This window comes from Camponotus vicinus, unplaced genomic scaffold (assembly GCF_025532165.1).
Source record: "Camponotus vicinus isolate PSW18456_S1 unplaced genomic scaffold, iyCamVici1.0 SCAF_6, whole genome shotgun sequence".
NCBI lineage: Eukaryota > Metazoa > Arthropoda > Insecta > Hymenoptera > Formicidae > Camponotus > Camponotus vicinus.
Genome location: NW_028141978.1, coordinates 12,875,551 through 12,900,609, shown reverse-complemented (window position 1 = coordinate 12,900,609; position 25,059 = coordinate 12,875,551). Strand labels below are relative to the sequence as shown.

At 30.5% G+C, this 25,059-nt stretch overlaps 3 protein-coding genes across 3 annotated transcripts; 1 reads left to right on the top strand and 2 right to left on the bottom strand.

Moving 5' to 3' along the window:
• The first annotated feature begins 2,000 nt into the window (after positions 1-2,000).
• LOC145972634 (aminopeptidase N-like) lies at positions 2,001-11,217 on the top strand. The gene is made up of 12 exons (XM_083101373.1): positions 2,001-2,102; positions 2,879-3,349; positions 3,460-3,909; positions 4,048-4,216; positions 5,207-5,354; positions 6,339-6,420; positions 6,624-6,988; positions 7,767-8,044; positions 9,371-9,549; positions 9,729-10,073; positions 10,160-10,232; positions 11,018-11,217. The coding sequence occupies exons 1-12, from the start codon at positions 2,056-2,058 to the stop codon at positions 11,141-11,143; spliced, it is 2,733 nt and encodes a 910-aa protein (XP_082957499.1). The 5' UTR covers positions 2,001-2,055; the 3' UTR covers positions 11,144-11,217.
• A 9,004-nt stretch (positions 11,218-20,221) lies between these two features.
• LOC145973221 (uncharacterized) lies at positions 20,222-21,039 on the bottom strand. The gene is made up of 2 exons (XM_083102463.1): positions 20,703-21,039; positions 20,222-20,553 (listed from the first exon to the last, which is right to left on the bottom strand). Exons 1-2 carry the CDS (start codon positions 21,037-21,039, stop codon positions 20,222-20,224), a joined length of 669 nt encoding a protein of 222 aa, XP_082958589.1.
• A 498-nt stretch (positions 21,040-21,537) lies between these two features.
• Positions 21,538-22,266, bottom strand: LOC145972632 (uncharacterized). Its single transcript, XM_083101372.1, has one exon. The coding sequence runs from the start codon at positions 22,264-22,266 to the stop codon at positions 21,538-21,540; it is 729 nt and encodes a 242-aa protein (XP_082957498.1).
• Positions 22,267-25,059: the final 2,793 nt, after the last annotated feature.

Sequence of the window (25,059 nt, the reverse complement as noted above, 5' to 3'; positions counted from 1 at the left end):
TTTAATTTTTATGTTTTCCTTGCCATAAAGAAACACTGCGGAGTAAATATAACGTCAAAGTAAACTCCCGTTTATTGCTCATAAGATTAAAATAAAAAATAACAGAATAGAATTGAATTAATTTTTCACGAATATTATAAGCAATTAATTTTTATTCTATACATTAAATGAGGACGCTTATTATCTTGTTTTTGTAATCATTATGTTACTATAATAAAAAAATAGATAATCAGATGGTAATCAGAATTTGTAATTCGCTGTTAAACATTCCAGAATGGAGAAATGATATCATACATCGCCGCAAAGTACTATAGCAAGAGAAATATCGTTTTTGGGATTGATGAATATATCAATGTATGGAACGAATATTTCAACTATAACATTAAAATTCCAATTATCGCTCATTTTTCAAACATGCAAAAAATAGCAACGTTAATGTTAACATGTTTCCCGTGATTTTATTTATAAATGATCTTGGATGTATACATGAATCAGATAAAATTCTCAAACTTTATTCGAGGATACCGTATGTCTCGTTTTATAATATTCCATTTATAATATTCGTTTTGTAATATTTGTCAGTTGTCATCTATTCTTCTTCGCATATTTAGTATAAGCTAATATGTGTAAACTCATTCGCAATATTAATTTTTGTTACTCTTCTCTCATATAATCGAAAAGAGAACAGACACTGCAAATTTATTGACTTTCACAAAGCTATTTTAGAAATTCGTAGTGCATATTTTCCAGAATCATAACAGAATAAGAAACAAACAGGACAAAAAAAGAAACAGCGGTAAGCACTTACGAATTAAAAGAACAAATACTATTTGTATTTAAAACTTCTCAATTAAATTGATTTTTTCTCCATACTTTAACATTTTCTTTCAAGTATTATTGAGCACTCTCAGTATTCTAACATCGCATCTTAAACTAATATAAAGTTTTTACATATTGAAATGACCGATTTGCAAAAATTTAATTACAAACAACATTGTTATTGTTACGTGCATTAATATAAGAAATTTTCGTAATAAATACTTATTGTTAGTTACATTAAAATATTCGAGAAATTAATTAACTTATTTTTAGAAAGAGAGGATTTATATTATCGCAATCACTTTATTATTATTTAGTTTCCTTGAGTTAAAAGGAGGAAATGAGCAATTAAAACTTATCAGAAACTTTACTAACACTTTATTCTTGTTCTGCATGCGCGAAAAATTCATACATACACTGAGAGGAAAAATCGTTGTAATTAACATAAATTAATATAATATAGAAATTTTCGGCGATATTGGTCAAAATATCTTAAATTTAAGATTATTATTATTAATCATACTTATTATTATCTTAATGCTTTATATCATTGTATTGATAACTATAAAAATAGAAATCTCAACTGCAATCTTACTATAAAATTATAATTAGTTCTTTTTCATTAGTGAATGGCAACAATGTTGCGTTATACTTGAAATTATTAAGAATTAATTTTATGTAGAGAAATAGAGAGAGAGAGAGAGAGAGAGTGATTTTTTAAATGTAGCAAATAAATTAGATCAGTATATTAACTTTGTATAAATTATTAGTGCCATAAATAAGAAATAAAATGTAAAATATCTTAACTGATACAATACAAATATATATTCTCTTGCATTTATATTTCATATAAACAATAAGTCATTGCAGAAAGGTAATTCTTTAAAGAAAATAAAAAATATAAAATATAAAATATTTTTTTATTTTATATACAAAATATAATTCTCAATTGAATTTCTTGAACGCTTTTCGAGAAAAATTTTTCTACATAAAAGCTTTATTAAACTAATATAAAGTTTTTACTGAAAAGTTTTTAATGAAAACGAGATACAAAAATTGTAAATATATACATATTGATTTCTCGAGAGAGCGATGAAAATAAGATATTTCTTTGTTATGTATGATCAAGGTGATATTTATATGACACGTATCTTATACACTTGACTACAGGTATGCCGACAGCCGACAGCACCATCAGTTTATAATAGCCTCTCGAAGCAGTAAGATCGTGATTGAATGTTCGCGCATTTCGAATTAAATCTGTGGTTACTTCAACAAATAAGGTAAGACATTAAATTAAATATAAAATACTTATCTCTTTTTCTTTTTTGAATATATGCATACACGAATGTGTGAATGGAATAACAACCAACTATTTTGTTTCTTAAAAGAGAGACAGCTTTCTTGAATTTTTGAATAAATATATTTCTTTATTGCAAGTCCATTTTTCACTTGCAACTAACATGAAAACATTTAGACATGTATTATAATAGCATAGCGATGATAGCACATTTGACCTCTCTTGAGATATAAGAAATATAAAATCCAGACAATTTTTTTGACGTTACAAAACTGTATGTATGTTCAATTTTGCGCTACAGCTATAAAATTATCTCAGAAATACTTAATATTTCCTATATTTGGTTTCTAAAACATTTTTTTTTATAATGAATGCCTAGAGTCAATATTCTCGAACGTTAGATAAATACAATATGTTAAGTTGAATATGTAACAAACATGTATGAAAAACATGCAATAAGTTAACATTATGTCCGAATACATTTGTACGCCATGGAAAGTGCTAACAAAGTTTATATTATCATTTTCATGTTTAATCCGAATAGTTATAAAATTTTTAATAAATTTGATTTCGGCTGGACATGTATTATTCGTTTATTCTTCGTTCGATTTTAATACATCACTCGCTTAAGGTTGAAAGGATAAACACACTTTGAAAGTAACATGTTAGTAAACATATATGTATATATATATATATATATATATATATATATATATAGACACACACATTTTGTTTCTAATGAAAAAATCATTTTTATAGATATCTGAAAAAATTTAGGATGTCATTCTTAAAAATATTATTTAGTAGTATAATGTACATTGCCACAACAGCGAGTCCTACTGTCAAAACATCCGAAATCGAACAGCGCAGCGTACTAAACTATGATTTATCAGATTATACATTGCCGTTACATTATAACGTGAAGTTAATATTCAATGATGATTATCTCTTTAGTAACTGCGTAATCACTATTTATATTATTAATGCAACAAAACACATCAGTTTTCATATACTACATCCAATGAGTATAATGAAATCGGAATTAAAGAAAAACGAAATGATTTATAAAATGAGACCAATAAATAATGATAAAAACAATATTACCGTGCTCACTTTCGAAGATTTTTTGTCGCCTGGAGTGTACAATCTATATATAAGGTCCGAAATTCCAATTAATATCGTAGAAGACTCTTTTGTAATTCCGAACATAAACGAAAATGGAGACAAAGAGTAAGTAGAAGAATAAATTGAAATATCGAAAATAAATTGTATATTTGTGCATTCTATGTTTACAATTGTCTAAAAATCATTATTTAAAGCATATCGTTAAAATGTGACAGGTGGTTAATCACAAGTCTCCAAAGAAAAAATCTACTTCCGTTTTGGAATAAGCCAGAATTAAGAATTTCTTTTGATTTTTCCATAAAGCATCATCGAAGATTCAAAGCATTGTCGAATATGCCGATACAAGAATCTGTATCGGTGGCCAATAATCTGGTATGGACATATTTTAAAGAAACTCCTTCAATCTTCATAAGTAATGTAGCAGTTATGGTGTTCTATTTTCATCCGATTAAATTGACTGAAACCGTTAGCATGTGGTGCAGACCGCAAATATTAATGCATGTAAGATTTGTAAAGCATGTTATTAAAAATGTTACTATGTATTTCGAAACTTATTGGAATAATTCGAGAAGAATCCTTACTTCACCTGAGCGCAAAGTGGATCATGTCGCAATCTGGAATTTACAAAATGAAGTCAAACAGATTTTGGGATTCGTCTTTTACAGGTAATATATAAATAAAAATAAATATATTCAATAATAAGTTAATGTATTTTTAATTAAAAAATTATATTAATACCCAAAATTTCGCATACATTTATACAGCATACATAATAGTATGATAATAGTATGATGATTTTTTAGAGAAGCAGATATCATGTACAATGAAAAATTAGATTCTGTCGGACGCAAAACGAGAATTGCATCTTTAGTAGCACAAGGGATGATACGAAGATATATTGACTATCTGTTGGATTTTTATTGGTTATACGAAGGCTTTATTATATTTCTCCAAGCATATATTATCGATGAGGTTTTTTATCTCTAACTCTATTTGAATACCCAATCAAAATAATTAATAATACAATAATGTGTACAGAAAATTCTTAAATATTTATGTAAATCTTTTTTCAATATTTTTTGAATTGAAATTCAATATATTTTTAATTGAAAACGCTAATTTGAGTCTATGATTACTCGAATCTTTTAAATTCTTATAAATCCATTTAGAGAAATTTAATAAGAAAATAACATGTATTTTAAAGTTAAAATAACATGTATTTTAAAGTTAAAATTATTAACACAAATTTGAATTTCACGATGAATAAGAGTCAGACGCAAATGATAGTGCGTCGCACGTCTCTCTAAAACATTAAGTGTTAATAATTATTAGTAGGAAATGTTTGTAGGCAGAAAATGAGAAGCATCGAGATATGAGGTCTTAGTGGTAAGAGTAGTCTTTTGGTAAATGAAACTCGATTTGATTCTCGATTCAGCGACTTCGTCCTTCTGACATTTTTCTCGCCAACGCTTCTTCAGAGATATTAAAAGGATTTTATTAAAAATTTCAAATTAAGATTTAATTATACAACTTGGTATATGGACAAAGAAAAATTTGTGCCCGGTATACAATTAATCAGTTTCATGAAAAAATTAATTTCTAATCTAATGCACTATCCGCGTCTAGCTCTTATTTACTACTAAATTCAAATTCGTATTATTGACATTGTTATACATAAATCCTTTTAATTCTTAATTGTTAAAATTATTAAGAAAGAACTTTTAATCATTTAATAAACATCTTATAAATACATTTTCATGTAATTATAACGACATTTAATTTTTTATACTATGATACACATTAAATATAGAGACATACTTTATTATACTCGTAGTTTCAAATCTTATAATGTGCAAAATATTATAAATTATATTTAATAGCAGCGATTAATTACGATTGTTTATAAGTGTATCGACAGCTTCTTCGTCTCTTATTAATTTTATATTCGAATTCTATTTTTAGATTGTGTCAGATTTCCGGATGATGGAATTGTTTATAGTTCAAGTTCAACATGAATTACTCGATCTCAACACTTATATTAATATAAACATTGGGATAGAGAATAGATACTTTGGCAATTATATATATACTTTTCTTTCCTATAATAAAGGTATGTACATATACAATGGTTATAAACAAATTTATTTGTAATTCGCACTTTATTTGTTTATTATTATATTGTTATAATATTTTAATTAATTTTAATTAATTCTTGCTATGATAATAAAAAAAAATTTTAAACTTAAAACTAATTTCTGTATATTGTTTCTAATTATAACTGCATGTTTAATTACAAAAAACAACTACAAAAAATAAATGAATATTATTGATTTCATATAATGATCAAATTTTTATTAAATTTAAATATATTTATTCATAAGAGTAGATTTATCCTTTGATAGACATATTAAAATAATTTTAAGTACTGTATGGGGATAATAGAAAGAGACAAAACATGATTCTCTTTCTATTATCCCCTCCATGCTACCGCATGCTACCGAAAGGCCGGAATCTGGCATCTCTGGCGCATGGACGGATACGAATAGCGTATTATAGGGAGGTTTATAATTAATTCTGGAAAATGACTTTTCGAAACATAACTTAATCATATATGGTTGGATTTGTAAAAAAATAACCTTTCACTTGGTAATAAAGAAATTTCAAAATTAAAAAAAAATATATTTAGTGGTGGGGGTATTTTGAAAATTTAAAAAAATAAAAATTTTTTTTGTAATTATTGTAAAGTACTCTTGAAGCCACTTAACTTTTAATTTGAACATTTTTTTCTATCTCTTATAGTTTCTGAAATATTCATCTCGAAAAGAAAAAACTGATTTTTTTTTAAGGGGTGTTTTACCTCCTAGACACGCGTATGGGCACGTATAAAAAAATACGTGTCCTTTATTTTTGTCTAGAAAACAACATATTAAAAGCTCATCAAAATCGGAGGGGGACATTTCCGCGCCTTTCCTTGTTAGTTTTAATTTATTTATACAATATATTTACACAATTATTTACAAACTTGTGTGAATAATGGGACAAAAACATTTAAAATATATTATAAATTAATTTCTTTATTTGTGTATCATTTTAGGCTCCATCATATGCCGCATGTTAGAACGAACATTACCACATAGTATATTTTTAAAAAGAATGATTGAATATTTGAATAATCCGTAAGTATATTATAATATATTATAATATAATAATATATACGTATAGTAAATTATATTAAAATTTTTATATACATACCTATGAAAGTTACATTATAATATTAAAATACGTATAAATAAATTATGTAAAATGTGATTTTCTTTTTATGATGCTAATCAATTATACACAATTTTTAACATTTTTATCACAATATTAAATTCTATAGATATACTAATCCTGTGGGAAAAACTTCCAATAATTTATGGAACGCTATGCAAAATGACATAGATGAATTATGTTCCGAGTATCAATTTAATATAAAAAGCGCGGTACATTCATGGGCTATACAGAGAAGTTTCCCCGTGTTAGAGGTGATGCGAAATTATTCGAGCGAGGTTATAACTATATCGGCACAATTTCACAGCAAGGTGGATGAACAGAATGAATATTATATACCTATTACTTATACTACGGAGCAAAATTCCAATTTTACCAGAACTTGGCCAAATATTTGGTTAACATCATCGAATTCAAAAATTGAATTCTTTCTTAAGCAAGATGAATGGATCATTGTAAACTTACAACAAATTGGTAAAAATTGAATAATAAATTTATATTTTCGTATAAGTATAACATATATATTATATAATTGGCTATATATATTATATAATTTAAACATTATGCTTGTAGCCAAAATTTGAGCCAAAGTTTCTAGCCTAATTTGAATTTATACAAAATTTCTTAAACAAGTTTTTAAGTTTCACTTAATTATCACATGTCATATCATTCATTTTCATTATCATATGTCATATCATTCATTTTCTATTTATAAATTTATATCACATATGACATATGATAATGTCATATTTTTTCTAACCTATTTTAAACTTTTTCTTATCATTTCATTTGTTTCTATAATAATTTTACCCAATTTTACACAAAACTTTATCGCATATCGTTGCTTGATAAACACTTTCATGACGAGACAAAACAAACTCGTCACACAAAACAGGTTCGAATATAAACTGTGTATACTGAACCAATATGGATAAAACTTAATAGAGACGTAGCTAAAGATTAATACAAGAGATTTCAAGTGGCGAAAGATAGGTTTCGCTGTTTGGGCATGTTTTATCAAATTAGACCTAAAATTTTATAGCCAGACCGTGTGGGGAGTTTTAATAATCGCCTCGCATCATACGTTGATAGAACAAATTAAATCAGTAGAAAAGTTCTTTACTATTTTGCGATTTTTTCACATTTGTCAATATAATTTTTATGGTTTTCCAATATTATTCAGTTTATATAAATAAATTGAAAGAATCTAATAATTAATAAATTAATAATTAATCGATTTGTTGCATAACAGGATACTATCGCGTCTTTTACGATATCGAGAATTGGCGAAAAATTGCGCAATACTTAAATTCTGCAAAATATAAGAATATACATGTTCTCAATCGAGCGCAAATCATCGATGATGCATTCCATTTTGCGATAAAGAAAAAACTTGAATTCTCCATATTTTGGCAACTCGCTAATTATTTGTCAAGGGAAAGAAATTATATAGCATGGTATCCTATGATCAAAGCACTTGAATTTTTGTCGAATATCTTTCCATTCGTAGACGTACGGACTGAATGCAAGGTAAACACAATTATTGATTTTGTTCTTAATTATCTATTAAGACATAAATTATCTATGGTTTAATATAACGATTTCATATATCATAATAAAATGATGAAATAATTCTTAAAAAAATAGATATATGTAATGATTTTAAAGAAAGAATTTAATTATATATAATTACATAACTTTAACGTACAAATATCAAAAACATAATTTAAATTTTCCGACACACATATATATATATATATATATATATTACAAGAAAATGACAATTTCAAAATTTCTAAAATGTGATTATTAAATAAAAATATATATATATATATATATATATATATATATATTTTATTTTTTAAATTTAATAATCACATTTTATAAATTTTGAAATTGCTATTTTCTTGTAATACATTGTTATTTTCTTTTAATGCTAAGACTTTAGAATATATATTATAAATAATAATGTGGTGCGTTGTAATTTATGTTCAATTTAAGGATATTATAGTAACAATTATTTTCTTTATATATTAATTTTTTTTGCGTAATAGAATGTTTGCGGCGCGTATTAAAAATTTGAAAAGAGAGAAAGATCATTTGCAGAGAGAGAGAGAGAGAGAGAAATTGACTTATAATTTTAAATAATCATAAATGAAAAAAACATTATAATTTTAAAATAAATTTGTTATAGCCAGTAGTAATCCGTTTGTAAATACTATATTTAATATAATTATAATTATATAAAAATTGATAATTTTTGGATTTGAATTCTATTTAAAATCGATATTTGATATGCAACATATTTAAATTAAGAGAATAATTGATCCTATATCAAATTTAACGATCAATATATGAGTAACCCAAGTTCCAAGTGATACAAACTTAAACTTAATTCCGAGTCATTAGTAGAATTCAGGTGCAGATAATGGGATTTATCATCAACCAATATAATTATACTGAAATCGTCTGTTTTCAAGGTCGAGATTGGACCTACATAGTTAAATCATTTATATGTATATTTATGATTAATAAAATGTAAAAGACTTTATTTCTCAAACTTTTATTTTTCGGGCTTACCACTTGACATTTGAGTCATTCTTATATAGACTGAAATATACATATTAAGAATATAGAAACATTTGGATATAAAATATGTATGTACACAGTTATTCAAATAAAAGATCAGTTAATGTGATTATTATAATAGTTAATGCTAATAAATATCATAAAATTATGAAAATAAAATTGTCTAGTAAATATGTGTATATTTTTTGCACATACATATTATATCTGTTCTTTATATAATATGAAAGAATGAAATAAAAAGATGCTATATTTTTTATCAAATTTTAGGAAATGCTAGGAGTTTTTGATTTCACATGGTATATATCCACAGAAGATAGCGATGATAATCATATTGAATGTTTAAAGCAAGAACTGGCAAAGTGGAAATGTATTCTAAATGATGATTCATGCAAAATCGGGGCCTCTTTTCAATTGCGAAAGCATCTGATAAATCCTAAAGAAATTGAGTAATTTTTTTTACAATACTGAATTCTTTATAGGCATATTTTTATATAATGCAAATGATAATCATATATATCAAACATATATATCATATATATCAAAAATAATTCATTAAACACTAAAGAAACTATTAACATAATTTTGTTAAAAAATTCTTACTTCTTTTCTGAACTATCTTCTATAGACTTTCGCCTGGATGGAAGAGGTGGACATATTGTAATGGTTTGAAAACGGCAAATCCTGATACATGGGATAAAGTTTTTAACGATAGTATAAAAGAAATTGATCATACAATTTTAGAATGTCTTGCTTACATTGAAAATCCTAAAATCATAATCAATTATTTAGAGATAAAATTACCAGATAATTTTGCAATTCTTTGGAATACTCTACCTTATCATAAATCCAAATCGGTAGAACAAACTGAAATTTTAATTGCTAATATTTTTCTTTTTACTCTTGCCAAAAATACTAAGCATATACTTGAGGACATATTAAATGATTTCTGCAACTTTAGACGTTTTTACAAGTAATACGATATTATTTTATAAAAATATATAGATATAAAAGTTTATTGTTCATGTTAATTATGAATGTACTGTTTTATTTTTATAGGCAATTTCTAAGTAAGATTGCGACATTAACTGTTATAATTAACAATGTGTATTCTAAAGAACAGTTGGACGAGGTAATTTTAATATATCAAAGTTACATATTTATTTGTTAAATTTTTATTAGAAAATTTATTTTTTACGATGCATCTCTACGTGTTTCAAGGTTGATGGTACAAACTCTTATGACAGGTAAAGGGACTAAAAATGATAATCTTTTTAATAATAAACTTATGTTCACAATTTCATAATTTCAACGCAGGGTCCAAAAATAATACTTTTACATAATTTCACGCCATGATAGAAATGCTAAATCTCTGATAGAATCAACAGAAATATGGTCTGACGTTGCCGTGCGTGTAATAACAAATTAACTCATTTTCAGCAACTATTATAATATATATTGAAATAAAACAAAACAAAATAATTAAAATAAAAATATAAAAAAAAAACATTTCTCTTGCACAACATCCTCTGCTGCTTACCTAACGTGTAGGAAAAAAGCCCCGTGGGCTAGCCCTCAGCAGGACTCTAGTACGCTTCTACCAGTAGAATGCAGTAGTGTTGAATAAGTTGCCTTTATCAAAGCTCTAGACTGAAAATATCATTTATTTGCTATCACGTTGAACTATGAATTTGCGAACATGAGTTTATTGTCAAAAAATGTTCAATTTTATCCTATACTTAGAAGTTAGTAACAGCAACCGTAAAACACTTTGTACATTATATATTTTATATATTGTATAATACAATCTTTTACGTATCTTGTTCTATAATTCTGTCAATGAAACTCTGGCTGTGTGATAATGCGACAATTACGAAATCATTTATTGATGACAATTGTTAAAATAATCTTTTTTAGATTAAAAAATTAATTAAAACAGAGATTGAAGGACCAACTCTTTCCTATGTTGAACGCAAGATAGAAACACGCCGGTCGGAAATCGAAAAACAGAGAAAATTTCTTCAATACTTGTCCATCCAATAAAAATGTAATCCATCCAATAATGCGTCGAACTGTCTCGAGACCATAGCATAAATGTTGGGGATAAGATATATAAATTGGCATATGTAATTAATCAATACTTTTATATAATTATTAATAATTTTTTAATGGTTTTTAATTAATTTTGTAAGTAATTTTTGCATTATATATTGGTTATCTTTGTAATGCAGATTTAATATTTTTATACGTATGATTAATTACTTTTTATGTAATATTTATTGTACATACATATATATATATACATCTGATTTTTATATAATTTAAGTAAAAAGTTACATATTTAAGGACACATAATTAATAGCATAAATGCACATCATAAATATATGTACTATATATGTATACATATATATATGCATATTATAAATATATGTATACCATATATATATATATATATATATATATATATATATATATATATATATATATATATATGGTATACATATATTTATGATATGCATATATATATATATATGTATATATATATATATAGTACATATATTTATGATGTGCATTTATGCTATTAATTATGTGTCCTTAAATATGTAACTTTTTACTTAAATTATATAAAAATCAGAATTCAGATGTATTAATTAAATATTGTATGTATTAAATTTAATATATGTACGAAACATAAAATTAAATATTTTTATAACTCGTTATTGTATAACATTTACTATTATAACTTTTAATTTAATCCAAGAATGAGAAGTAGATAAATGATTACATTTTTTAATCTTTATGAATGGAGTTCTTGCTAATCTATATTTATATAATATTAAATATTTAGCATTACACACACATAAAGAGATTAATTAAATATGTTACTAATACTGCATCCATGCTTATATTTTTCAATAATTGACTGAAACAGTAATATTTATTCGATACTGACAAATTCAAATTTATTTTATGCTTTATATATAATGATGATCGGTAGTAATGATGAAGGTTGAGAAAAAAACTGTTTTTCGATCTTTAAATCTATAAGTCTTAATCTCTTCAATAAAAATGGATCAAATCGAAATATGACCAATATTCCTTACATCTTTGAAATAAGGAAGTTATCAATAAAAAGTGAAGAAGTGTAAATTAAGATTTCTTTAATTTTTCTTTTTTCTTTGCCATGAAGAAACATTGCCAAGTAAGTAAATACCCGTTTATAGGATCGTTTATTACTCAGATAATTAAAATAAAAAATGACATAGAATAAAAATAATTTTTCATAAACATTGTAAGTAATTAGGTTTTATTTTATGCACCAAATAAAGATGCTCATTATCTTGTTTTACAATCCGTTTTATCATTGTAATCGCCATAATAAAGAAATAAAAAGTCAGATGACTTGGTAGTCCGCAGTTGAACATTCCAAAATTAGAGAAATGATATTAGACATTGCCGCAGAGTATCATAACGAGAAAAGTATTATTTTTTGAATTGATGAATATGTCAACGTATAGACCAAATATTTCAATCGTAACATTATAATTCTGATTGTCATTCATTTTTGGAACATGCAAAAAACGTTAAAGTATGATCTCAATATATTTCCTATGATTTTATTTACGAATGATTTTGGATGTATACATGTAGAATCCAATAAATTAAATTACTTGGATACTTTATTTGATGATACCGTATGTTTCGTTTTATAGTATTTCACGTTTGTCAGTTCTTATCATACATTCCTCGCATACATTTTTAGTACCTAGTAGGTGCCCACTAAACATGAAATATATATGCAATGTTTCAAAATGCTTCATATAGATTTCAAATGAGACGTTTCATGTCTATGTTTATAATATAATTCATAAGTGTCACAACTAAAATGTTTCATAGTCAGAAATATTTCAAATGAAATATCGCAGTTGATATGTATCTGAAATATTCCAAAATTATATTTCATGTATATTTACAAATGATGTAATTCATAAGTGTTACAATTGAAACATTTTATTTTTGCTTATTTCAGAAATATTTCAAATAAGATATTTCAATTGATACGTTTCGGAAATATTCCAAAATTATGTTTCATGTATATTTACAAATGATGTAATTCATAAGTGTTACAATTGAAACATTTTATTTTTGCTTATTTCAGAAATATTTCAAATAAGATATTTCAATTGATACGTTTCGGAAATATTCCAAAATTATGTTTCATGTATCTTTACAAATGATATAACTCATGAGTGCTACAATTGAAACATTTTATTATTGCTTATCCCGGGAAAAAAAAGTCCATGTCTATTTATATAAAAAAAATTAAAATTATATACCGTCTTATATAATTATATATAATACCACATATGATTTTATCAGAGCATACGTTTTTGTATATGCTTAGATATGATGTCCATCTCTGACCATTTCTGATCATAAAAAATGATATTAGATAACTCACGTCATTTTGTACAATCAGACATAGTCAGATATTGATATCATATCTAAGCATGTATAAAACCAAAGCAAAAGTTAGTTTCATGTATGCTTTGATATAAATCATATATGATATTACATATAATCATTTAATATTATATATGATTTTACCTTTTTTTACATAGACAAATATAATTTTTCCTAAAAATTATATCTTGCATTATATATTTAATTAATTAAAAGTCCTCTTTATAAGTCCTCTTAATGAATATTCTTAATAAATAAGAATATATTCTTAATGAATAAGAATATATTCTTAATTTGCGACTTCTACGCCGCAACTCGATTTTCGTGTGCGCGACATGTTTCTTCATTTGCCGCTACGCGGCGACACCACTCTTCCCTAACAACACACATGTCCAAAAGATGTCCAGAGGTCATCGAGAGGACATCCAGAGGACATAAAATATCCTTTGGCTGTCCTCTAGATATTCTATGGACGTCTTTTGGACATGGTGTGTTGTTAGGGTTAATTTTTCTCGTATTCAATATTTATCATGAAATGTATATAAAGGACTTGTATTAACGTAAGATCTAAAGTATATTTCTTTCCCTTAGCAGTGATGCGAAAGAGAGGACGCGGCTCACACACAGGTTCTCTGTGTGCACGTGAGCCGCATCCTCTTTCTGACATCACTGTTTATCAGTTTAATTTCAAACTGAATTTAAAATGATTTATTTAATAATCTGGATTCCTTGTTGGGATTTAGAATATTAAACAGATTATTTGAAATTAGGCGGAAAAAAACTTTTAGACCAATAATTAAATTTATTTGACTTCAACAAAATTTATTAAATCCAAAGAAATATTTTTCTCTGTATATTAAGAATATCTCTTTAGAAGATTTTCCTCTTAACTTAAGAGGATCCTCTTGGCGCCTATTTTAGTGGTATATATTCTAAAGATAAGTGGCATATTCTTAAGTTAAGAATACAATTTTTTCGGTGTACTCTTAGTGGTACTTAATTTTCAGATCTGATAATATTTATTCATATATGATATCATATATGACTATATTTGGCAAAACATAATTAGATATTGACAAAATCCATATATGGCCAATTTTATATGGACTTTTTTTTCCCGGGGCATGATACCGCTATATATGAATTATTACAGAAATATAACATAGCAACATTTAAATATCATTTCTCAAGTATGTTTACGACACTATCTTGAAAAATGTTTTTGTAACATTTTTTAGGATAGTGTCGTAAACATTTTATATCAAGGTGTCTGAATGCGGACATTAACTGTTTATACAATGTTTCTAAAACGTTTCTGCATGCATCTCCGAAACATTTCATGTTACAAAGTAATGTTTCCGAAAACTATCTGATATATTTCTTTGTGTAATGGGTGTAAGCTCATTCGTAATATTAATTGTATTATTCGTAATATAATTTTTGTAATATAACACTTTGACATTTTCTTTCAAGTATTATTGAACATTTTGAATATTCTAACATCATATTAAAGTGTTATAAAGTTATTATATAGTAAAATGAACGATATGCAGAAATTTAATTACAATCAATATTGTTATTGTTACATGCACTAATATAACAAATTTTCCTAATTAATACCTTATTATATCTTTATTTAATTGCCTCAGTGTTAAAAATTACATCAAAATACTCGAAAAATTAATTAACTTATTTTTAGAAAAAGTGTATTTATATTATCTCAATTACTTTTTTAATATTTAATTTCCTTGAACTAGAAGGCGGAAATAAGAACTTAAAATTTATTAGAAACTGTATACTGACACTTTATTCATGCCATGCATGCGCGAAAAATCCATACATGCACTAAGAGAAAAATTAGGCTAAATATGTCGATGAAGGGAGCCCGCCTCGATTACCTTGACCTTGACATATGTTGTCAAGGTCACTGCCCTGAGTAACATCCAAAAGGTTTTAGCCGTCGCTCGTTGTTTATTAAAAAGTTATTAACATAAGAATTTTACAACTTTAATGCTTTTTATTTCCGAAAATATTGATTTGAGAAAAAAAATTTTAAGCAAAAAATAAAGCCGCTGAAAAACTACAAAAAATGTTATATGCATTTTTTTCATAAACCTACTATTTTAGCTGTTATATCAAAAATTATTATTTTAAATACATTTAATACAATTTAAATTTATATAGAATTTAATATAATTTAATATAATTAAAAAATATCACAAATGTATGTGTACACACACACACACACACACACACACACACACACGCGCGCGCGGGGGGTGCAAAAGGGGCCTTCGGCCCCTCCTTCCGCAACCGCCCCGCCAGTAGAGGACGCATTGCGAAGAGTTCAGTCACAATGGATATATGCTGTAAGTTGTAAAGCGAGATCCACCTTGCCTATCGGCGGGGTGGTCGCGGGAGGGGGGGGCCGAAGGCCCTCCTTGCACCCCTCGCGTGTGTGTGTATGTGTGTGTGTGTGTGTGTACACATACATTTGTGATATTTTTTAATTGTATTAAATTCTATATAAATTTAAATTGTATTAAATGTGCTTAAAATTATTATTTTTTCATATAACAGCTAAAATAGTAGGTTTATGAAAAAAATGCATATAACATTTTTTGTAGTTTTTCAGCGGCTTTATTTTCTGCTTAAAATTTTTTTTCTCCAATCAATATTTTCGGAGATAAAAAGCATTAAAATTGTAAAATTCTTTTGTTAATAACTTTTTAATAAACAACGAGCGACAGCTAAAACCTTTTGGATGTTACTCAGGACAGTGACCTTGACAACATATGTCAAAGTCAAGGTAATCGAGGTGGGCTCCCTTCATCGACATATTTACCAAAATTAGTAATTATTATAAGTAATAGATATTTTTAGCGACAATTATATTTAAGCTATTATTACTATAGATACTGTGTATTATGATGACTATTAATGCATTCTCAATTTCTCTGCTGATCAATTTAAAATTAATTCTATGTAGAGGAATAGAGAGAGAGAGAGAGAGAGAGAGAGAGAGATTATTTAAATGTAGCAAACAAATTACCACCAGTATATTAACTTGCGTATGAATTAGTGTCATATAAATAGGAAGTAAAATGTAAAATATCTTAACTGATACGATACAAATATATGTATAGATAAGTGTCTATATTTTCATCTGACATATCAGGATCAAAGGGGCACATATTTTCAATATATTGTCTTATTTTAGATTCCACAGAAAGATAATAAGTTTCATTTTGGTATAGTTGTATTTCACCAATTATTTTTGCTACTTTTCGCCATTTATTAAAATTGATAAGGTCTGGGCTTTCCGGTAAGTAATCTCGATTTCCTTCTTCAATATGCAGAATATTAGTTAAGTGCATACCTAAGATTATATGAAAAGAGATTTAAATTTAATTTTTTTCATAATTATAAAAGAATCATCACTTTGTAATATTTACCTAAGAATGGTACACAAGGTGGATTGATAAATCGTAATTTTTCTTGATACTTTCGAAAGTGATCGTTATTAAGCTCTCGTGCTTCTTCTAAAGCTTTTTGTAATTCTCTTGATAATTTCTATAAAAATAAATTCATGTTAAAGGGAGAATGGTGTGACGTAAAAGAATTTTGAAAAATATATAAGCGTGAATATACATATTTATGAATCATACACACTTGGTTTTTAAATGTTTTTTAAATTTTGCAAATTTCGCAAAATTTATGAAACTTTTTTTGCGTATTATACATGCTTGAAACGTAAATTTTAGCCTAAAAACTGAAGCCGAATCCATAGCACCGACAATCGCTAGAACGCCATTAAAATTATTGAGATCTTGTAGCGCCATCATTATTTCAATTGCACGTGATACAATGGCTACTCTCTCTTTAAAATTTTGAGCCTCCACTATTATTTTCTTCAGCCATCTTGTAAACTATCAAAACGAAGTAATAATAATATCTTTATTGTTCCCCTCAGGGTTACAATCTATTACAAAAAAATCTTAAATCTACTTTTATCCTAAACTTAACCTATACTTATAAACTACTTGAGGGATCGCGAATCCCTTCGCTCCCCCTCCCTCCTTTACACACACACACACGCCCTCGACTTCCGCTTCCTCTTGCTTTCCATTCAACCTCTCAACTCCGTCGTCCCTCCCTCTACCCTCCCTCTCTCCCTCTCTCCCTCTCCCTCTCTCTCTCTCTCTCTCTCTCTCTCTCTCTCTCTCTCTCTCTCTCTCTCTCTCTCTCTCTCTCTCTCTCTCTTCAGCAATGGGATTTATTAATATTGAGCAAAATAGAATCATAAAAATTTTTTCAGTTGTTTTTTTACCTCCAACTTTAATAGCATCTAGCTATGGAATGAATTTTGAATTTATGCCAGAATTGCAGTGGTCATTTGGTTATCCTAGCGCTATTATTTTAATGATTTTAGCAGGATTAGCTCCGTATATTTATTTTAAATATAAAAATTGGTTATAAATAATTAACAACTACAATAATACTATTTATAGAATTTTACAGCTAAATACTAATTCAATAACGGCAATTCAAACTGTTATTGACGTGAAACGGCAATTCAAACTGTTATTGACGAATGGAAATTAATAGTTAGCGAAGGAAAAATGGTTGCAGTAATATTTATGGATCTTAAGCGAGCTTTCGAAACAATAGATAGAAAAAGATTAATAGAAAAATTATATCAATATGGAATTAAAGGGATGGTTTTAGAATGGTTAAAATCATACTTAAATAATAGAACGCAGCAGGTTCTACGATAAATGTTCGACGATAAATGGTCTAAATTAATTGCCACTGAATATGGAGTGCCGCAAGGATCTGTACTAGGACCCTTGTTATTTATTGTATATATTAATGATATAATTAAAATTTGCCCTGAAGGATGTAGTATAAAAATGTTTGCGGATGATACATTAATATATGTACCTGGTGAAAGTAGTGAGCAGTTAGAGTCAGAAATGAATATGGCATTTAATATGGTAGAAAAATGGATGAATACAAATAAATTGAAAATGAATGCAGGAAAAACGAAATATATGATAGTTAAGAGTGTAAGAAAGGAACTGAAAGGAAATATTGTATTGAAATGCTTGGACGGAACTGAGATAGAACGAGTAGAGATAATGAAATACCTAGGAATAATTATTGATGATAAACTTCGATTTAAAGATCATTGTGACTATATGTTAAAAAAGATAGGAAAGAAGACGAATTTTTTAAATAGAATAGGAAATTGTATATCGGCATATACTAGATGTATTGTATATAAGGCAATCATAGCACCTCACTTCGAATATTGTGCAACGTTGTTAATGAATATGGGAGAAACACAGCTGGATAAATTGCAAATAGCGCAAAATTGGGCAATGAGGGTTATATTACAGTGTGATAGGTATATCAAAGTGGAACATATGCTGCAAGCGTTGCAGTTCATGTCCGTAAGACAGAGGCTATACTATAATGTATGTTTATTTATTTTTAAGATTGTAAGGAATTTGCTGACAGAGCAGCTACGAAATAGACTAGAAATAGTAGGAAATGTAAGTGAGAGACAAACGCGACAGGCCGGAGATATTGCAATACAATTTCGCAGAACAAGAAGTGCGCAAAAGAGTATGTTTTATGAAGGAGTGAAATTATATAATGATTTACCAGCCGAAATGAAACAGTGTGATAGAATCGAACCATTTAAGCGAATGTTAAAGGAATATATATTATTTAATGTTATTTAATGTATTTAAAATTGTATACTACAAATAGCTGAGAAAGCTAATAAAGGTCAATCAATCAATCAATCAATCTCTCTCTCTCTCTCTCACCCCCTTCCTCTGCCCCCTCTCTTCTCCCTCCTCTATCTTTTCTTACTTCTCTTTCTTTCTCTATCTCTCTCATCCACCATTCTCCCTCCCCTCCTCCCCCCAATATCCACCCTGCCATTTCCTGCCAACTTTCCCCCCCAGTCCTCCACACTCTACACCCCTCCCATACGTGTTCCCAAGTCTCCGTCTCCCCTTCACATAACCTACACATCCTTTTATCTTCCTCTTCCCAATAATTACTCTCCCCTATCTCATTCCCCAATCTAAACCTCAATACCCTCCTCCACCTGCTCTCTCCCCATCCCTTCTTTAGATATTCTGGTATTCCTTCTTCCATTATCATCTTATACCATCTGTTATATCTTGAGTCTTTTATCCTTCCTTCTCTCTCCAACCTTTGCTCCTCTTTGTCCTTCTTAATCAATTCTCCAAACCACCCATCCCCTTCCTCTCTCTTCCTCTCTACCTCTCCAATCCCCCATCCTCTGCTTTCAAAGAACCTCTTTCTCTCCTCTTCCCACTCTGATCCTACCTTTCCCTCCCTCGCCCCCTCCCTCAATTCCTCCCAGCATAGTCTCGTCAACTCACTACCTTTCCCTTCCTTCAGCCTTTCCTCAAATCCCCAAGCTCTCTTTCCCGCTCTCTCTCTTAACTTTCCCCTCTTAATTTCTTCTCTTATCAAATATCCTGGTGTTCTTCTCTCTAGGCCCAGTACCCACCTCATATATCTTTCCTCCAATCTTTCTATTCCTTCCCTTTCTTTCCAACCCCATATCTCAACTCCATAGCTCAATATTGTCCATATTAGCCTGTCAAACAGTCATAGCCTTCTACTCCAATCCTTGCCAAACTTTCTCCTCCCTATTCCCCATACTTCTCCCATTACCGCCGCCGCCCTCTTAATCCTTTCCCTAATATGCGTTTCTTGTCCTCCATTCCTCTGTAACGTATACCCCAGGTACCTAAATTCCCTTACCTCCTCCATCCTTTTTCCTCTCCACCTCCACTCTCTCTTCTTCATTCTACCTCCTCCCTTCTTAAACCTCATTACCTTCGTCTTACCTACATTCAACTCTAAACCTTTCCTCTCCATATATTCCTCCAATCTACCAATCATGCTCCTCATTTCATCTTCCTCCTCCGCCAATAGCACTATATCATCCGCATAAGCTAAGGTATATATCCTTTCTCCCCCTTTCTCACATCTTGATCCCTCCCCACTTCACCTTTCTCATCTCCTCCTCCAAGTCCGCAATCATTATACTAAATAACAACGGACTCAATGGACATCCCTGTCTTACTCCCCTTGCCGTCCAAAACCTCCCCCGTTTCCCCTCCCGCTCTTACCCTACATTTCGTCTCTCTCAGTGCTCCTTTCACTCTCTCCACCAAACCCTCTCTTATCCCTCTCATCCTCATTGTCTCACATAATACCTCTCTGTCCACCGTGTCAAATGCCGCCTTCAAGTCCACAAATAATGCCACTACTCTCTTTCCCTTTCCCAATTGCCTATTTATTAGATAATTTACCACATATATGTTATCCATTGTACACATTCCCTTCCTAAGCCCTGTCTGATTCTGCGGAATCACTGTTTTAGCCTCACATTCCTCCCTCAGTCTTTCCGCAAGCCCCATCATATACACCTTATATAATACTGCCATCAGTGTCGCCCCCCTATATTCCTCCACTGTCTTTCCTTCTCCTTTCTTCACAATTGGTACAATTACCCCCTCCTTCCATCCCTCCGGCCATCCCTCTCCCTTCCACACCCCCTTGCAAAATTTCCACCCCCAATCTACCAAATCTTCCCCTCCATATTTTCAAACCTCTCCTGGTATTCCATCGTACCCGGCTGCCTTCCCATCCTTCAACCTTCTGATTGCCCGCCTAATTTCCTCCTTGCTTATTTCCCCTTCTCCGTCCTCCCTTCTCCTCTCCCAATTTCCTCTCACTACTCTATGCTTCACTCCTCCCAGTAGTCTCATAAAATAATCTTTACATTCTCTCTCCTCTATATTCTCGTTCACCCTCCTCTTTCTCCTACCTCTATTCACAATCTCCCACACATCCTTCTCTTTCTTTACCTGCTCCGCTTCTTTTTCCCATCTCTCACTTTCCTCCCTTTTCTTTTGCTAGCATAACTCCCTATATTCTCTTTTCTTTTCCCTATACCCTTCTTTATCTTCTCTCTCCCTCCTCCATTTCCTCAATTCCTCTCTCACCTCTCTTTTCTTATCCTTACATTCTTCATCCCACCATCCCCTTCTTATTATCCTCCCTTTTCCCTGTTCTTCCTCTGTCACCTTCATCGCCTTTTTTATTCTCACTTCCATATCCCCCCATGCTTCCTCCAATCCATCTCCCATTGTTTTCTCTACTGCCATCTTTTCCCTAAACATTTCTCTACCCTCCTCATCCCATATCACTCTTCCCACTCCTTCTATCCTTTCCCCTCTCCTCTTCCTCTCCACTTTCCCTTCCACCCATACTTCCACCGGATGATGATCTGATTCTATTCTATCTCCTATTCTCATTCTTTTGATTCTCCCTCTCACATCCTCATCTCCAATCACATAATCTATTACTGTATATCCCTTACCCCCCGTAAACGTAAATTCGCCTTCCTCATCCCCTCTCATATTTCCATTAAAAATACTCCATCCTTTTTCTTCAATCAATTCCACTAACTTTCTTCCGTCTCTATTTATCTTTTCGTCCTTTGATCTCCTTCTTTTCTCACCTCCTGGTTCCCCCTCCTCTTCCATTCCCACCGCCCCTCCCTCTCTTCCTGTTCTCGCGTTAAAGTCCCCACCTATCAGTATTCTACTTCCCACTTCCTTTTCTTCCATCCATCCCCCCATATCCTTTAACACTTCCTCTAAATTCCCCTTCACATATACTCCTATTATTTTCCACCTTTCCCCCCCCCTCTCACTCTTCCTTCAATTATTCCCTCCCTTTATGATTTTATTTCCTGTCCTTTCTCCATTACTTCTTTTCTTATCCCCATAGCCATTCCTCCCATTATTCTCCTTTTCCTACTTCTCCTTTTTGCTATTTGTGTCCCCCATTTATATCCTTTTGATAATTTTCCTTTTATCCTATCCCATCCCTTCTCATCCACCCATGTCTCCGACAACACAATTACATCCCAATTTTCCAACCCCTTCCAAAAATCTCTGTCCTTATTCCTCAACCCCGCTACATTCCAGAATGCCACCCTCCATTCTTCCCTACCGATCTCCCCTCTCTTCTCCTCCCCCGTTATCCCCCCATTCTCTTCTCCACTTATCTTGCTTTCCCCTGTATTTCTCCTCTTATCTCACCTCTTTCATCTCTCAATACCTCTCCTTCGTCATCCCACCTCCACCATTGGTCCCCTATTCTTATTCTTCCTCTTCTTACCCAAACTCTTCTTCCCTTCGCCTCCTCCATTTTTGCTATCTCTCCCAACCTCCATCTAACCCTCCTCTCCCTCCACGACAGGTCCTCCAGAATTCTCTCCTTTCTACCTCTTAAATTCTTCTTTTTCTCCATCACCTCCCATTTTTGCTCCTCACTTCCTAACCTGACTAATAGCATCTCCCGCCCTTTTTCTTTCACTTCTCCTATCCTTTTAACTTCCCCTACTTCCACCTTCGCTCCCACTATCCCTAATATCTCTTCCACTGCCTTTCTTCTTCCTCCCTCCTTTACTTCTACATCTCTTATTACCACATTCCTCCTCCTCTCCTCCCTCTTTCTAGTGTCTAACCTTCTTTCTAACTCACCTACCTTGTCTATTATCTTATTCCCCCCTGTCCTGCCTTGTATCACGTTATCCTCCTTCCTCTCTCCCTCCTCCAATTTTTCTATTCTTTCCTTCATCTCCTCTAGCTTTCTCCTCAACTCCCCCCTCTCCTCCCTCCATTCCTTCTGTTGCTCTCTGAACTCCCTCCTCATTTCCTTCAACCCTCTTCCCTGTTCTCTACATTCCTTTCTTACTTCCTCCATCGCTCTCTCCGTTCTTTCTGCCATTCTCTCAAAGCTCTCTTTCATTTCCCTCATCCACTCTCCCAGCTCACTCATCTCTATATTCTTCACCGGCGATCTTTCTATTATTTTACTTTTCTTAAATATCTCCTCCTCTCCCCCTCCACTCCTCTCCAATTCCTCCCTCTTCCTTTTCCACAACCCGTCTAGACTCCCTATACTCCCCCCCTCTCCCTCTCCTTCCTTCCTAATACACCTACTCTCTCCTTTGACACCGTCTCCATTTGAACCACGCGCGCTTCTCTGTTCCCCCTTCTATCCCTACTGTATACTCTATGCCCCTCGTGCGCCTCGTTGTTTCTTACCTATCTACCCACCGTCTATGCCTACCGCCCGTTTTCCTATGTCTCTATCTACTATCCCTCTATTCTATGCCTTTTGCCCTGTCACCTCGCTTCCCTTTATTACACGTTCTTTCCCTAATCCGGCCCTCCTCTTATTCCCTCTATACTCTCTGACACACTCTTTCTCACCTCCGCTCTCACACTCCACCACTTTCACTATCACCACCCTTCTGCAATTCTCACTATTTCTCACTATCACACTTGCCTACATTCCACGTGTCAACCGTTATCGCACCGGAAGCGGAAGTCCTCTATCAAAACGCAGTATAAAAGTTCAAGTTATTGCAATATTTGGTATACTTTCGTGATGTTTTGAAACACAAAAGCTTACATTTGTCGTGTGTCTTATCATTTTCATTAAATTCGGTGACCTTTTGTTTTTGTCTTCCTTTGTCCATACACGTGCCACTAACTCAAAAGACTTTACTACACTGTACAATTCAAACTCCAATAATGTTAATTGTCTTGCTAATTCAACAGGATGTATCTATAATCGACAACTTATTTCTCAGTATGAATGATTCAGTGACTAATATTATATTTCCTTAAAGAAATCACAATGTTAAAAAATATCATATACCGTAAGTATTCCATAGTCTTCATTATTTTCTGGAATTTTAAAATACAATTCAATCGGTGGAGGAGGTTCCTTAAAATGTAATGTGATAGGTTTTGATGGTTCGCGCTTTCTTTTTATAATTTTTAATACTAAATTAATCCAATTCTGTACAGATGTGCCATTAACCGTTTCTAAAAACGATTGCAATTTTTCTGAAAGTTTTCCGTCATGTTCAAAATCGTAAAAATGATGATTCACCTAATGAAAAACAGTAAGAATTTTAGAAAAAAAAATGTTTTAGAAATTGCGTAGAATTCATGAAAAGTGGGAAAAATATATATGTATTACTAACCCAATGTCTTAAAACATTTAAAACTCTAAACTGCACCGGATGACAGAAATCTATTTTGTATCTTTTCTAATCTTCTCTCTCCGTCGTTTTACATACAGATGTTTCTTCTTTACCATAAAACAACGAAGGATCTGGTGTGTCAAATCTTTCTATCAGTAATGTCAATAATTCTTGAGGTGAGCAAAAACTTCTATAAAATAAATTATTAAAAATGAACAATTTGTTACTATATATTTGTTTGTAATATATGTATCTGCAATGCTGTTATTTACCTGTAAGTAATAAGGAATGTTTTTACAGAAGTTGGATCAGCGTATATATGATGAGTCAATCTTTCTACTAATTTTATCAAAGTTGCACCCTTAAT

Coding starts and splice junctions, on each gene's coding strand:
- LOC145972634 (XM_083101373.1), top strand. CDS start 2,056: ATGTTCGCGCATTTCGAATTAAATCTGTGGTTACTTCAACAAATAAG. Junction 8,045..9,370: donor ACGTACGGACTGAATGCAAG/GTAAACACAATT, acceptor ATCAAATTTTAG/GAAATGCTAGGAGTTTTTGA. Junction 10,074..10,159: donor AACTTTAGACGTTTTTACAA/GTAATACGATAT, acceptor TTATTTTTATAG/GCAATTTCTAAGTAAGATTG.
- LOC145973221 (XM_083102463.1), bottom strand. CDS start 21,039: ATGGGGCTTGCGGAAAGACTGAGGGAGGAATGTGAGGCTAAAACAGTG. Junction 20,554..20,702: donor GGTTTTGGACGGCAAGGGGA/GTAAGACAGGGA, acceptor CGGATGATATAG/TGCTATTGGCGGAGGAGGAA.
- LOC145972632 (XM_083101372.1), bottom strand. CDS start 22,266: ATGGGGGGATGGATGGAAGAAAAGGAAGTGGGAAGTAGAATACTGATA.